The following is a 16,124-nucleotide window of genomic DNA, read 5'->3' as shown; positions in this document are numbered from 1 at the left end:
GCCGGCAAGGGGCTGGGGCTGGCCACTCCGCCACTCTGTGCCAGCCCAATCTCTTTTTGACTATACTTAAACCGGTGTGCAGCTTTAGAGGGAAAAGGCTACTTGGGTTAAGTGTGGCCTCTGGAGGCAGACAGGTACAGGAGCAAATTCACCACCAATACCCAGCCGTGGCTTCAGGCAGAACTTAGAATCCCTGAGCTTCGTGTCCACATGTGCAAAAAGGGAAACCGTACTGACCAGACAGCGCTAAGGAACAAGGAGGGGCTTGGTGCAGAGAAAGTTCTCGATAAAGGGCAGCCCTGGTTGTTGAGTACCATTATCCTTAGCCCTGAAACAAGTGCATAATGCATGCACACACACACACACACACACACACACACACACACACACACACACACACACACCACCTCTAGGGCCAAGCAACCAAGTCTACAAACAGCACAGATACAAAAAGCAGTAGAATTAACCAAACGCCTTGATGCATAACCAAAAAACATCAGATCTCTTCAGTTAGCGCTCAGAAGCTCTTTACAGCAAGTGGAAACAGACGTTAATGAGCCAAACGCTTGGTGACAATTTTACACACACAGTGAGCAGAACCTGGCCTTCACGCCAGCCCTCTGAGGAGCCGCCTCCGTCCCCAGGCCACAGAAGGGAAGGTGGAGACCCAGAGCCGTCAATGACCGGCCCAGCCAGAGCAGAGGAGGTGGGGTCAGAAGTCAAGCCTCTGGTTCTGCAGTCACACTTGCCACCACTCTCCGGAACTCAGGCGAGCCACTCACGGACATGATGCAGAAGTAATTTAATCATTCACATCCCGTCCAAACAAAGCCTCCAACCATGACAGCAACCTGTCATACCGAATTAAGGGCAGGTGCAGGGCAAACACTTTTCTGTTTTAGTCACATAGAGCGCTGCATGATTTAAAAAAAAAAAAAAAAATTGAAGAGGACTGTCCTGCCCATACTTGAAATCCCAGGGAAAGCCTTTCTAGAAGGATATAAATGGCGTCAGCAACGGTTTACAGGTCACGTGCTACGCCCTGTTCCTCCAGAAGTTCACACAGAGGTGTCTACAAGAAGCTCATTTTCCAAACGAGACGAACCGATTTGAGAAACTGAGGACTACTGCTCTTTTTTGCTGCCTGACCACCGCCACCGTGGGGCACATGCAGGGTCCCGAGAAGGGCCCGTCCCAGCGGGCTCCGCCTCAGGGCCCAGCGCCCCCATGTGGCCGAGGCTGACATCTAAGGATGTGAAGGAGCAGATGCGCACACTGGCCAAGACGGGCCTGGCTCCCTCACAAATTGGTGTGAGCCCAACAGACTCAGGAGGCACTGCCCAGGTACATTCTGTGACAGTCAGTAACATCCCAAGAATTCCCAAGTCCAAAGGACTTGCTCTGGATCTACCTGAGGATGTCCACCATTTAATTAAGAAGGCTGTTGCTGTCTGAAGGCGTCTCGAGAGGAACAGAAAGGATAAGGATGCTAAATTCCTACTCATTCTTTTTTGAAAAAATTTTAAATGTTTTATTTATTTGAGAGAGAGAGAGAGAGAGAGAGAGAGAGAGAGCATGAGCAGGAGAGGGGTAGAGAGAGAGAGAGACACGGAATCCGAAGCAGGCTCCAGGCTCTGAGCTGTCAGCACAGAGGCCGACGCGGGGCTCGAAGCCACAAACCGTGAGATCATGACCTGAGCTGAAGTCGGACGCTTAACCGACTGAGCCACCCAGGCGCCCCTAAATCCCTACTCATTCTGACCAAGAGCCGTATTTACTGGTTGGCTCAATAATTGTTAAGACCTAGCAAGCCCTTCCCCCAGTTGGAAATATGAGTCACTCACAGCCTCTGCCCTCATGGCATAAATTTGTCTGCGCACTCGAGCAAGTAAGATCATTGTTTAACTAGGAAAAAAGAGAGGACTATTCACTCTAAGGATCCTTCAGGGGGGTGTGGGGGGAGGGCAGTGAATAAAACGTCCCTAGAAAAACAACTTTCAGCCATGAATGATCAGCGTTAGGGTCGGCACGTGATGGGGCAAGAGCTAGGTCTCTAGAAGCAAAAAGAGTGAGTTCGAAGCCTGGCTGTGACCTGAGGCGAGTCCTCTCTCTCCTCGCTCGGCCTGCTTCCTCACCTGTGAAAAGGCATCAAGTGTGAAGGCTCCTGGGAGGAGGAGGTGAGAGGAGGTCCGTCCAGTGGCTGCCACGAAGCATGAGCCCTTTCTTTGGGCCAGGCCCAGCCTCAGGCCAATTTATCATCATAAAGTCCCTTCCCTTCTTGGGACCCTTATGGGATCAAATTTTGATGAGCCTGCAGACTACTCAGTATAAATCACCTGTTCCAGCGACAGCTAGAGTGCAACGCCCTGCACGGCCCCAGCGGGAAATGAGAACAGAGTTCTTCAAAGTTCTGGTGACAAATCAGTTTAAGTGGTCATGGTAACATTTTTTTTCTTCCTTTCTTTTTTTTTTTTTTTTAAGTTTATTTATTTTGAGAATCCCAAGCAGGCTCTGTGCTATCAGTGCAGAGCCTGACACGGGGCTCACACTCACGAACTGTGAGATCATGACCGGAGATAAAATCAAGAGTCGGGGGACGCCTAACCAACTGAGCCACCCAGGTGCCCCTGCAACATTTTCTTTCTTTTAAACCAAACGATAAAAAATACAGAATCTGCACAGTAAGGACAGTTGGTTTCACTTCTACACCTAGTTATGCCAGTGTGCAGTCTCAAACTGTCTAAGCTGGGGCAGGGGGGATGGTGGTGTCAGGTCAAAAAAGCTTACAAGCCACTAATTTGCAAGTCTCTGCCCTGAGTGGCTTACCACGCGTCCTGCTGGGAAGGTAAGACCGGCACCAGCGAGAGCAGCAAACAGAACCTACTGCACTTAACCAGGGGCTGAGAGGTGGGTGTGGTCCGATGACCTAGCAAAGGGTCCAGGAAAATGTCAGGGCATCTGAGCAGGGCCTCAGCTCCACGCAGGGGCCATGAGCAAAGCAGATTCAGCAGGCAGGAGGAAGATGGAAAGGGACCTTATCTGCGAAGGAACTACAGGGGGCCCCGGCACTCGAGGAGACCCAGGCCACAGCCCTGAAGGGCTCTGGTAGGGGCAGTAAGATGCTGGCAGAGGCTACGAAACCAGAGAATGAAAAATGCCACGGGAGAGCAAGCCCGGAGGACAGGATGCCTACAGCTGGGGGAAATCAAGGAAAGCATCTCAGAAAGGGTCCGTATGAGTGGACAGAGGATCAGGGTGATTGGCCCGGAAGCCATGAGGGAGAGGCGTGCGACAGCACAGGCGGCGGCCAAGAGACACGCACGAGAGCTGGCTTATTCGTGGGGTAGGACGAATGACGCCGAGGCAAAGCTGTGTTGCTTTGGGTGTTACGGTCTCAACAAGCCGCCTAGAGCTGCCTGGACAAGCCTCGCCGGAGAGGAGCTGCACTGGCACAGAGCCGGAAAGCAAACTGAGCGAGGCGTGGCGAGCCTGTGAGACGCATCCCACGGAAGGATCCCCATCGTGGGTGTGATCTGAACGACGTTAAGGGCGAGGAGAAGGGGGACACACTCCTAGGGCGTATAACCTGCCGTTAGGAAGGGAAAAAAAGATGACCTCAATAGGCATCTGTTTTAAGAGGACGAAGAAAAGATCAAGCTTCCCTCTCGAATGATGAACAGGAAGTATTCCTGGCGGGACGGCAGGAGGGGCTGTCAACGCCATTTACAGCCCTGGGAAGAGTGCGGCCAGGAACGGAAGCCCCCGGCCGCCTGGAAATCCACACTTGCCGGAAGGAGAACGGGCCATCAGGCCACACCTGCACTCCAGTCCTTGACTCAACTGTATATGGTACCAAGATCAGCCTTCTCAAAGGACGACGGACGTGCTGGGGGTATGGCTCCAACAAAGCATGGCGGGTCACCACACGTGGCGCCCGTACGACTGACGCGAGCCAGTGTCGACGGCAGCACAGCCGCCACATCTGCAGCGCCGGGGACCCAGGCAGCCTGCAGGGGAAGCACCAGGAAGGAAGCAGGCTTGGGTCTCGACCAGCACCTCCTCAACTATCGCCACCGCAGCGTGACCTTGAGCGCATCCCTTCTCCCTTCCAAGCCCGTTTCCTCGTCGATGGACTGAGAATGGGTTGACCCAAGGCACACAGGCACAGCAGGTACCCAGAAAATGGCAGGGAATTCTTACCTTGTCGTGTTACTAAACACGACTCTTCTCGGCATCTCCCGCCAGGAGGGGTACTTAACAGGGCCGAAGGGAAAAGTGAAGGGCAGTGAAGTGCCTGGAAGGAACACTGTGCTGGTTTCACACTTTGCCATTTGTAACAAGCAGTTCTGGGGGGAGAGGGGCACGGCTTTGGAATCTGAGACGACACCGCTTTGGTTTTGACATTTTTAGCGGGGAAGAGTGGCCTGTCCAGGTCTCACGAGTGCTCAGTCTGCCAGAAGGCAGTCCTGGTGACCACCGAGGCTTGACCTCACAGGAAGAAGGCCCCCTCAGAGCCTCCAGTCTACTCACCAGGCAGTACTTTCCCAAAGAGCATTCGCCAAGTTACCGGAAACGGCACTCGGGAGAGCAACTCTCCGGAGCCGTTTCTGATTGTCGTGTCCCTTACAAAAGGTCTACAACACAAAAGTTAATCTGCGGTCTCGCGAATGAGCTGTGGGTTTCAACAAGATGCTGCAATCTGACCACCCTACTGGGACCCGGCGCAACCAGGGTACGGGTTCATCTTCACACAAAGGCTTCCCCCAGGCTCGCAGGCACAGGCCACTCTCGCCTCTGAGAGGGGAGCCCGGCCTGACCCGAATCCGAGAACAGGCTGCAATCTCATGGGGGGTGGTTAACAATCAGGAGGCGCCGACTCGCTCGCTCAGCCTCTCACTGCACCATTAAAACCGAGGCCTGTTAGAAAATCACGCGGAACCGCACACACAAAGAATGCAGGGAGGCGCGCGGGGCGCACGGCGGCCACTTGCAAGCCTCGGCTCGCTGGAGCAGTCGTGTGCAACACACACGCACGCACCGGGCGCACCCACGCAGGCGCCCCGGCCGGTGACCCGCGGTGGCCCTCGGGGGGGGGGGGGCGGCCCCACTCACCATGAACGCCGCGGGGCTCAGGGGCGCGCGGCCGGCGGCTCCATGCCCGGGCGGGCTCCGGCGGCCGGCTCCGGGGACCTCGGGCGGCGGCTCGGCGGGCGGGGGCGGGGGCGGCAGGCCGCGCAGTCGCGCGCAGATGCCGCGCTGCCGATCGCGCGCTCCGTCTCGGCGCGTCAGGCCTGGCGCGCGGACGCGGGGAGGCGGGGAGCCCAGAGCGGTGTGGGCGGCGGGGGCGGCTCCCCGTGTCCCGGGTTCCCCCCCCCCCCCCCCCCCCCGCGGTCCCGACCCCTCCGTCCCGCCGCGGCTCCCCGCGCCCGCTGGAGCCGACGCAGGCCGACACGAAGGGGTGGGCGACGCGGCATCTCAGCGCAGCAACATCATGCTGGGAAATGGGACACTCTTAAAAGGAGGCAGCACAACACCGAGCACAGGGCAAAGCTCTGCTCTGTAAGGTTTTTTAAAATAAAAAAATGTGCATTACCAAAAGGAACTATGTAAAATATCTACACTACTAACCTCTGGGTCATGGGCTTATGATGAGCAATTTTTATTCTCTACACCGTTGCTCATTTTTTTCTGCAATAAGATTAGTTCAATCCGAAGGTCAGGGTACACACCCAAACACATCCTGATAGCAATCTGACCAACGACTGCTTCTGGGGGGATTGGCTGGGAAGGGGCATTAGAATCTGTGCGGGGTGTCGGAAATGGTATCTTTACATGCACTCATCAAAACTAACCGGAGAGCACCCTTCAGATGAGAGCATCCCACTGCTTATAAATTATACCTCAATTTACAAAAATCTTTAAAATCTGCATGGGGTCAAACGTTGTTTCTGGTCAGCCCATGGGTCCAATGTCCAAGGGCTGAACAAATTCGGTCTGAGACAATGCAAGACTCCTCTGTGATGGAAATTCACAAGTCCCCAGACTATGAGTACCAGGCTTTCCCAGGCTCATTTTCTGGATAACCGCATTCCCAAACTGCCACCAGAAACTTCTTCACTCAGAAAGAAGTCCATGATATCCACGAGGCCACACAGAACGACAAGGCAATGAGGAGGAACAGGAGAATACATGGAGAGATGAGTTTGCATAAGTCATTGGCAGGTGCAGCCATTTTGGGAAAGCGTCTGGCGGTTTCTTACGCCGTTGGATGTGTACCTACCACACTCCTGGGGACCTGCCCAAGGCAAAGAAAACAGGCGTCCAGAGAGAGACTTGAGGCAAATCTTCACAACGTGAGCACACATTAACTGAGCATGGGGATGGAGAGGAAGGAGCCGTGGGCACAGGGAGCACATGTTAACTGAGCATGGGGATGGAGAGGAAGCAGCTGTGGACACAGGCTACGATGCAGGCAAACCCCAGAGCGGGACACAGTGGAAGAAGCCACGCAAAGGCTAATCTGCACGATCCATTTCTATGACATTTCTTTACAAGGCAAATCTCTAGACAGAAGGCAAGTTAGTGTCTGCCTGGAGCTGGAGGGGGGAGTAGAGACCCACTGGCAACAGGAACTTCATCGAGTGAGGAAAATACCCGAATACTGGATTGCACTGGGAGTTGCACAACTGCGTAAACTTACTAAAAAAATCACTCAGTACGCACAATGAGGAATTTTATGGAATTGTACTTCGGCAAAGCGGTTTTCAAAAAGTAATAGGATAAACGGGGAGAGGTTGATTTCGGATACAAGGACTGCGGGGCACCTGGGTGGCTGAGTCAGTTAAGCGGCTGACTTTGGCTCGGGTCACGATGTGGAGTTTGAGCCCCGTGTCGGGCTGTCTGCTGTCAGCAGAGACTGGGATCCTCTGTCTCTCTCTCTCTCTCTCTCTCTCTCTCTCTCTCTCTCTCTCTGCCCCTCCTCAACTCACACTGGCTGTCTCTCCCTCTAAAATAAATAATAATAACCATTAAAAAAAAGGATTAGGGAAAGCCTTAAGAGAAATTAGCCAAAATTTGGAAGACAAAGCACTGGGGGGTGGGGAATACTTTCCATTCATACTTGGGCATTTTTAACATACCTGCCTGGAGCTGGTTCAGTTTTCCAGGAGACTATGCCTGTGCTTTTTATTACTTTATCAGAGCCCAGAAAACGTGCAGTGACGTATGAACTGGTAGATTTATGTCCAATGGAAAAAACAACTCAGAAGGTTTTGTTTTCTTGCCCCTACCAGTCTGTTGGTTTACATCTAACCTAACAATCTTATTTTAATTCTTTTATTTTTATGCCGATGAACACCTAGTTCTTCAAATGCCTTTAGAATCAATTTTGCCATCTCACTCATCTCCATGTGTTCAACGCATCTTTGACCCAGAGTCATTAAAAAAAAAAAAAAAAAGATAAATGCCCAGAAAAACTGGCAGAATTACTGTTTTATACCAAGAGAATCACAGGACAAATAACTAAGGGCAGCATACAAGCCTCACGGGATGCCGGTTCATGAAGAACAGGCTGGTGCAGCTGGGGAAAAGAACGGGGTCTGGTCATGAACGTGGTCACGGTCCAATGGAATGACTGATCACTCTTGCAGGTGCGGTAACAGCTCATGGTTACGTAGGCGCACGTCTTTACTCTGAAGATCTGTGCGCTGACGTAGTTAGGGGTTAGATGACATGGTATCTGCAACTTACTTTCAAATGATTCCATTTTTTTAAATGTTTATTCATTTTTGATAGAGAGAGCCAGGAAGGGGCAGAGAGAGGGAGACACAGAATCCGAAGCAGGCTCCAGGCTCCGAGCTGTCAGCACAGAGCCCGACGCGGGGCTCGAACTCACAGACCGTGAGATCGTAACCTGAGCTGAAGTCAGTGCTTAACTGATTGAGTTACCCAGGGACCCTCAAATGATTCCATTTTTAAAAAACTGAGGCACAATAAAATGAATGTGATATGGGTGTTTACTAAATTCTTCCTGGAACCCTTCCGTAGATGCAAAGTTTTTATTCACAGGACAGACACGAGGGACAGATGGCTGGTGACACATCCTTCAGGTCCTGTCATAAGTAGCCACCCCCATGGAAGCACCCCTGCCCTGCCCACCTGAGCTAGAGCAAGGCCCCATCATTCTCTCCTAGCACAGCACTAATCACACTCATAATTACATGACTGTCTGATTGAGATTTATTTCCCTCAAGGGACCATGAAACCTCTGAGACTGGGGATTCTGGTAGTCTTTTCACCACTGAAGGCTAACAAAGTACACAGCACAGTGGAGACACCCAGCAGCTGTGAAGTCATTTTCCCTCCCTCCCTCCCTCCCTCCCTCCCTCCCTCCCTCCCTTCCATCCATGCATCCATCCATCCACCTATCCTTCCATCCATTCATCCATCCTTCCATCTTCCTTTCTTCCTTCCTCCCACCCATCCACCCATCCACCCAGCACTAATGGTGCTTGGCCCCAGGAACAAAGACGAACAAAGTCCCCGCCCTCGCCTCACTCATAGACCAGCGAGCAGACAACCGGTATACTGCAGGAGAACTCGAGAAGCCTCCAAGATTCCCAAGAGCCCCAGGAGGCAGCTGAGTGGCCTGTGGGGTTGCTGCTGGCTTTCAGTTCCTGGAGCCAAAGAGGGCTAACGTGGTAAAGCTCCGTTCTCACACACAGGACTGGGTCCTCGGCCTCCCCCGGCTTCCTACCGACACCTAGAGCCACATCCACTGGAAGTCATACAACCTGAGCCCACAGTCTCACCAAATTCAAATATGACAGAGATATGTGTTAAGCGTGCGTTAAATATGCATTCAGATATGCTTACCCAAACACATTGCTTATCTCTTCTGGCAGATTGTAGCCTGCAAGTTACTTTAAGAAGGTTCTATCACGTTATTTTAGAATTGAGGACCACTTACAAAGTTTTAACTACATGTCATAGCATGTGATAACAAGTTGACTTTACTAAATTTTGAAACGTAAAGCAAAAACCAGAAGTTAAAAGAGCCTTCTCTCCATCTCAGCATGGCTTTAAAGCTCACATCTACCTGTAAAGAACTCTTCCTCCTGAAGTCTTCTGAGTTAACCAGAGCTCATTCCCAGGCTTCCTGCGTGTCTACCAGCACAGTGGATTTGCTTCTTTGATTCATCTGTAACATCGTTGTCTTTACCCTTTGCGGTCAAGGAGGTCAGACTGATTCACTCGTTCAGGGCCACACCCCAGCAGGCAGGCTGGCAAACCCAACCTTGCTCCAGACCACTACATCTCCCGGGGATGGAAAGGTCACCGAAGGAACAACCTCCCGATCCCGGGGACTGGTGAAGTAAATCGTGCTACACAGAAGACCATTACTTAAGGGGTAAGAATGAGATCGTGAAAGAATATTTAAGACCATGGGAAAATGCTTACGTTGTCATAAAAACAGGAAGAAAAACAGCTCCACGGTGGAGTGTTTCGGAATCTGGATGCTCATTCATCCATTTAACAAATATGTATTAACCACCCACTAAAGCTTGGCGCCGTGCCAGGCCCTGGAGATAAAGCAATCGTTGAGCCTAGGCCTTGCTCTCGTGAGCTTCTGGTCTAGCAGGGGTTGAGAGGCAAGCAGTGAAGAAACAAACGAGCAAGAACGTAGCATGGGGTGGAGTGCTGCACAGAAAATACCAGAGTCCTGTGACGGTGATGACCGACGGCATTCTGGGTGGTCAGACCGCGGGGAGGGTGCAGGGGGCAGGGAAGACGGCCCAGAACACCACCTTGGAGGTGGCACTGGGCCGAGACCCGGTGCGTCTCATTCAGTCCTAGCAATCCCACAAGGCAGGGACGGTGCTAGGCTGAATGGTGGCCCCCATGTGTGCCCGTGTCGGAATCCCCAGCCCCTGTCAACGGCAGAAGGTGCTTTGCAGATGGGATTAAGGTTATGGACCTTGAGACGGCAGAGATGATCCTGGATTATCTGGGTGGGCCCAAAATAACCACAGGTATCCTTAAACGATGGACACAGGGAGGCATGACTGGAAGGGAGGCCACACGTCCACGGAGACAGTGGTTGGAGTGAGGCGGCCGCACGCCAAAGAACGCCTGCGGCCTCTAGAAGCTGGAAGGTAAAGAACAGACTCCCCCCCGGAGCCTCTAGAAAGACCGACCTGGCCAACACCTTGATTTTAGCCCAGAAAACTCATCTCACGCTTCTGACCTCCAAAGCCGTAGGGGAATACGCGTGTGCTGTGGTCAGCGTGTGCACTGTGTTACAGCGGCCCCACGACACAGGCAAGGCCAGCGTCACCTCCCCTGCCTCTCTGTCCCCAGACACGGCACCTGAGGCTCCGAGTGGCCTCCTCGGGTGAGAGGCACGTGGCAGGTGGCAGGGCAGATCTGAACTCAGGCAGTCTGACTCCACAGCCCCTTACTGCCAACTTCTCTGACGTGCTGCCTCTCAACTAAGATTTCAGTTTCCTACAACAGCGCTCCCTTCACAGGGCTGAGGTCACACTGACCGTCAGACGCAGGCATGAGCCCAAGGAACAAAGGCAGTGCTTGCCTATTGCTTCCGGGAATACCAAGGGGTAGTTTCTAGTGCCAACATGAAGGTCCCATCCAAAGTGCTTCCACACTGACGAGTAACATTGTGAGCTCAAGTTAGACATGTCTCTTACAGGAAGGTTTGAAACAGCCTTACTCTCAGGGTGCCTGGGTGGCTCAGTTTGTTAAGCAGCCGACCTCGGCTCAGGTCATGATCTTGCAGTCGGTGGGTGCCAGTCCCCATCGGGCTCTGTGCTGACAGCTCAGAGCCTGGAGCCTGCTTCGGATTCTGTGTCTCCCAATCTCTGCTCCCCCCACCCCCCACTCCTGCTCTGTCTCTCTGTCTCTCTCTCAAAATTAAATAAGCATTGGAGAAAACTTTTAAAGAAAAAAAAAAAAAAAGAACAGCCTTACTGTCCTCCGATCTGAGGTTTCTTGGAGTCCTCTGCAGTCGTCTGTGAAGGAGCACAGAAAATGCCGCCTCCAAACATGCCACTTTGGCACACGGACGATCATGAATTAAAGTCTCTCAGAAGCAGCAAGGACGCCGTGGCCCTGCCTGTCCCCCTGAAAGCAGGAAATGAGTCTCCTGTGTGAGAGGCACCCTCCCTGCACCAGGAGGACAGACGTTTGCCTTATCACCAGAGACGGGGAATTTAGGACCGACAGGGCCGTAAAAACAAACCTTACTCCTTTTCACTAACTTTCGGCCCCAAGTCCAAACCCCCCTCGTCTCGTCAATTCTTCACAGTTTTCTTGTCTCTCTGCCTAAAAGGTATAAAAGCCACCTGCTTTGGTCACTTCTTGGAGTCCCCCGTAAGTACAACATTAGTTTTTCTCCTGTTCATCTGTCTTATGTCTATTTAATTACTAGACCAGAAAGAGCACCCAGAAGGGAAGAAGGGAAGATGTTTTCCGCCCCTGCACCTGCTGATTCTGCCTCCTCAGGCCCACTGGCAGCATAAGACAAGCCAGCCAGACCTGGAAAAGGCCAGAGGAAGGCTCTCCCATGCTGCTCCGACAGTGTTAAAGGGATTATAAAATGCTTAACAACAACAACAACAACAACAACAACAACAACAAACCACCTCAGTCTTCCCCTGGAGATTAAGTCAGTAGGAAGAGGAGTGCCCTTTCGGCTGCCACTGTCTTTGTGTCAACACCCTAAGCTGTCCAGAGAAGGGCAGGAGCATTTGAAAGTTCCCAAGGGCCACCCCTCTGGGTCTTCCTAGGAAGCCGCCTCCGTTCGGCCAGGACCACGAAACGCGTTCAGGTCACACACACACACAGGCCACCAGACTGCAGACGCCACCGCCAGAGCCCAGGGTCAGTGGGACACTGGCTTCAGAACGCGGGCGGTGCTCTCTGACAAAGCACAGCCTCCTGTGCCTTTGAGTTACTTGCTCGGATTTCCTGAGTAGCTGGGGTGTGCGCACCAGCGAGAATTTGCACAGCTCGCACGGCCTGTGACTCTGTGATAACCGTATCGATGTGGGTGACATCTGTTTGCAGGTGGTCTGGCTCAGAGGAAGGCCTGGGAGGGTGGGCACTAAACTGTCAGAGGCCCTCGCCACGAGAGACTGTGAAGTCTTAAGGTGAAGAGACGTTCCCGTTTTACTCTACTGCGACGTCTACCATTTGGGTATTTGTTCATGAGTTATTTTTATAATTTGAAAAAATACTTTTAAAGCCACTTTGGATGGAATCCGAGGCTTTTGCCACTCGCAATTCCCAAGCCACAGGGACCACCTGCAGCAAAGCTTTTTTCTGTTGTTTTGTTTTTCGCTTTACCCACCCACCAGAGTGAAGGCGCGGCCATGAGGGCGGGCCGGAACAGGAGAAGCCACTGACCTTTACTGAGCCCCCGCTGGACGCCAACGGCGTCCCCACGCTCATCCTACCCGACCCTCACAAGCAAGGGCAAGGTGGACATTATCTCTGCAGACGAGGAAAAGGCGAAGTCGCTGGCCCAACGCCACAAAACTGACTGTGAACGACAGGACCAAGACCAGAGGCGGGGCCCTCCGATCCCAGTCAGAGTCCTCTGGGGGGGGGGGGGGGGCCGCCTTCCCAAACCCCAGACCTCTGACTCCTGCACTGTCGGGAGGCCCCAGTGGAGATCTACGGAGAACTAACACACGCAGCCCCTATTCCCGAACCCCCCTCTCTTCCTGGAGCCACAGAGCAGGAGACTGACGGGGAACTTAACCACTTGCACATTAGGAAAAATAAGCAAACCTTAAGAGGCACTATTCTCCGGAATTTCAGTTTACGTTGTTCAAAGGCACATACTTCTCAGAATGAAGTGACCGTCACCACAATAGATGGAAGACCATCCATCCACGGAATAAAAACAAAGTGCAAAGTAACCGACCACACTGCCATTTCCCCTGTAGAAACTTCGCAACTCTCCCTTTTTTGCTTCTTGTCCAGAAAGGCATCATGTACAAGTCTGATAAAGAATTAACCTGCTGCTGACTTCGGCTCAGGTCGTGATCTCACAGTTCATGGGTTCGAGCCCCGCGTCGGGCTCTGTGCTGACAGCTTGGAGCCAGGAACTGCTTCGGATTCTGTGTCTCCCTCTCTCTGCTCCTCCCCCACTCACACTCTCTCTCTCTCTCTCTCTCTCTCAAAAATAAATAAAGCTTAAAAAAAATTAAAAAAAAAAAAACTAACATGCTGCTTCTCTAAAACCCATATTAGGGGAACTGGACACTGAGACTCACTCTCCACAAAAAGTCGCTGTTGCACACAAACATTACATCCAGCACTTCAGCAAGCCCAAACTCCCCGATCAGGTGCAGCTTCCTGCATGGGATTCCTTAACGTTTAACGTATCCCTCTTTGCTCTGGCCACTAGGAAGCTCAACGTCAAATGTGTACTTTGCCTCTAACAGTTACATGAGAACTTGTTGTATTTTGGGATATCCACTTACCTTTGGCTTCCTCTTGCTATCCTTTGACCAAAATTCCTCAAACTTTTTTCTATCATTCTTTGCACATTTAAAAATTTTTTTTCAAGCCGACATGCACATAAAACAAAATTCAAAAGGTATGAAAAGAGATGCAGAGGGGCGCCTGGGTGGCTCAGTCGGTTGAGCATCAGACTTCAGCTCAGGTCATGATCTCGCGGTCCATGAGTTCGAGCCCTACATCGGGCTCTGTGCTGACAGCCTGGAGCCTGCTTCGAATTTTGTGTCTCCCTCTTTCTCTGCCCCTCCCCCACTCATGCTCTGTCTCTATCAAAAAATGAATAAATGTTAAAAATAAATAAAAATAAATTTAAAAAAAGATGCAGAGAAAGTAGGTCACCCTCTTCCCTGTCTCCCACATACACAGTCAGTTCATTCCCCGCTCCATAACAATTTTATCGTGACCAGTTTTGTAAGTATCCTACCAGATACAGACTGTGCATTTACAAAGATATGCAAATACCTTCATACACATAGAGCACGCTAATATAACGGTTTTTCACTTAGCTTCTTACGATCTGCACTTTATGTCACTTAGAGATTTAACCGACTCCCTACTGCCAGGCATTTAGATTGACTGCTTCCAATCTTTTGTGCTGCCATCAAAACCCTTATACAACCATCATTTTACTCACATACTGATTTCTTTCTTTTTTTTTTTTTTTTAATTTTTTTTTTCAACGTTTATTTATTTTTGGGACAGAGAGAGACAGAGCATGAACGGGGGAGGGGCAGAGAGAGAGGGAGACACAGAATCGGAAACAGGCTCCAGGCTCTGAGCCATCAGCCCAGAGCCCGACGCAGGGCTCGAACTCACGGACCGCGAGATCGTGACCTGGCTGAAGTCGGACGCTTAACCGACTGCGCCACCCAGGCGCTCCTACTGATTTATTTCTAGGATAAATCCCTAGAAATGGAAACAAGGGTCAAAGGTGCCCTGGCTGATTCATTCATCGTTAGTTTTATTTTTAAAATCAACATACAGTTAGCTAGCTTTTTTGATGTATACAGTTCTATCAGTTTTTTAAAGTTTATTTATTTATTTGGGGGGGGGTGCAGAAAGAGAGGGAGAGAGAATCCCAAGCAGGCTCTGAGCTCTGCACTGAGCCCGGCACAGAGTTCGATCCCATGACCGTGAGATCATAACCTGAGCCAATGTCGAGTCAGATGCTTAACCGACGGAGCCACCCAGGCACCCCTTACAGCTCTATCAGTTTCAAGACGTGCCATCTTCCAGCCACCACTGCCACAACCGAAATGCAGAACCATTCCATTAACCCCAAAACCTTCTCCCTGCTCCTCCCTGTAGTCATCCCCTATGCCATCCCTGGCACTAAGCTTTTATGTTTGTCACACCTAGAGTCCTACAGCATGTAAACTTTTGAGACTAAATTCCTACACTCAGATAATACTCCTGACATTCCCCCAAGACTGTTGGTACAGATTACACCGACTGATTTTTTTTTTAAACGTGTTTGTTTATTTACTTTTGAGAGAGAGAGAGAGTGCGCGCATGTGCGCTCGAGCATGAGCAAGGGAAGGGCAGAGAGAAGGAGACAGAGAATCCGAAGCAGGCTCCAGGCTCTGAGCTGTCAGCACAGAACCCGACACAGGGCCTGAACCCACAAACAGTGAGATCACGACCCGAGCCGAATTCAGAGGCTTAACCGACTGAGCCACCAGGCGCCACACAGCGGCTGATTTTCAAATGCTAAACCAGCCTTGCATTCCTGGCACAAATGCTGCTTACGTGTATTGCCCTTTCTTTTTTTTTTAAAGTCTTAGCGAATTCAACATGCTAATGCTATGTTGAGGATTACGTGTGTCTGCATGAGGGATACTGGTCGCCAATTCGCTTTTTTTGTACTGCACTTGTCTGGTTTTGGTATCAGGGTAATACCAGCCTCATAAACAGAGTCAGGAGGTAGTCTCTCTAAAATTGGTGTTATTTTCCTTTAAATATTGGTAGAATTCACCAATGAAACTCTCTGGGCTTGGAGATTTCTTGTTTAGAAGGTTTTTCACTACAATTTCCGTTTCTTTAATAATCAGGGGATGATTCAGGTCATCTATTCATCCTAGAGGAGTTTTGGCAATTTGTGATTTTCAAAGAAATGGCCCATTTCGTCTAAGTTACCAAGTTTATGAATGTGGAATCATCCATGCATTCTCATTATCGTTTTAATCTCTGCAAGGGAGGGTCTGTAGTCATATCCCCTTTCTCACTTGTGGTGGTGATTTGCTTCACCTGTCAATTTTATCAGTTTGATCAATTTTGTTCATCATTTCAAAGAACCTGCTTTCGGTTTCACTATTATTGTTTGGTTTTCAATTTCATTGATTTCTATTCTTATGTTTTATTACTTCCTCCCTTTTGCTTGCTTTGAGTTTATTTGCTCCTTTTATGGTTTTTAAAGTAGAAAATCAGATTACTGATGAGAGAACTTTGTTTTCTAATAAGTGTTTTAGTGCTATAAATTTCCCTCTAAGCATCATATCCCACAAAGTTTTAGATGTTCTATTTTCGTTCAAAATATTTCCTTTTTTTTTTTTCCTTCTAACTCTTTGTGACTTCCTCAT

The 16,124-nt window shown here is 50.7% G+C and overlaps 1 protein-coding gene across 8 annotated transcripts in view; it reads right to left on the bottom strand.

Annotated features, from left to right (window-relative positions):
- TBC1D14 (TBC1 domain family member 14) overlaps positions 1-16,124 on the bottom strand; it is a 110,156-nt gene that overhangs the window by 36,838 nt on the left and 57,194 nt on the right. The window contains exon 1 of one of the 8 annotated variants that reach the window (XM_086705518.1): positions 5,113-5,241. The exons of the other annotated variants lie outside the window; for them this stretch is intronic. Coding sequence (XP_086561644.1) covers positions 5,113-5,115 — 3 coding nt within the window. The 5' untranslated portion in view covers positions 5,116-5,241. Of the gene's footprint in view, positions 1-5,112; positions 5,242-16,124 lie in introns of those variants that run through there. 8 annotated transcript variants of the gene reach the window in all.

The sequence above is a fragment of the Puma concolor genome, chromosome B1, assembly GCF_028749965.1.
Source record: "Puma concolor isolate L17-30 chromosome B1, mPumCon1.1.hap2, whole genome shotgun sequence".
Lineage (NCBI taxonomy): Eukaryota > Metazoa > Chordata > Mammalia > Carnivora > Felidae > Puma > Puma concolor.
This window is presented reverse-complemented; position numbering and strand designations above follow the sequence as displayed.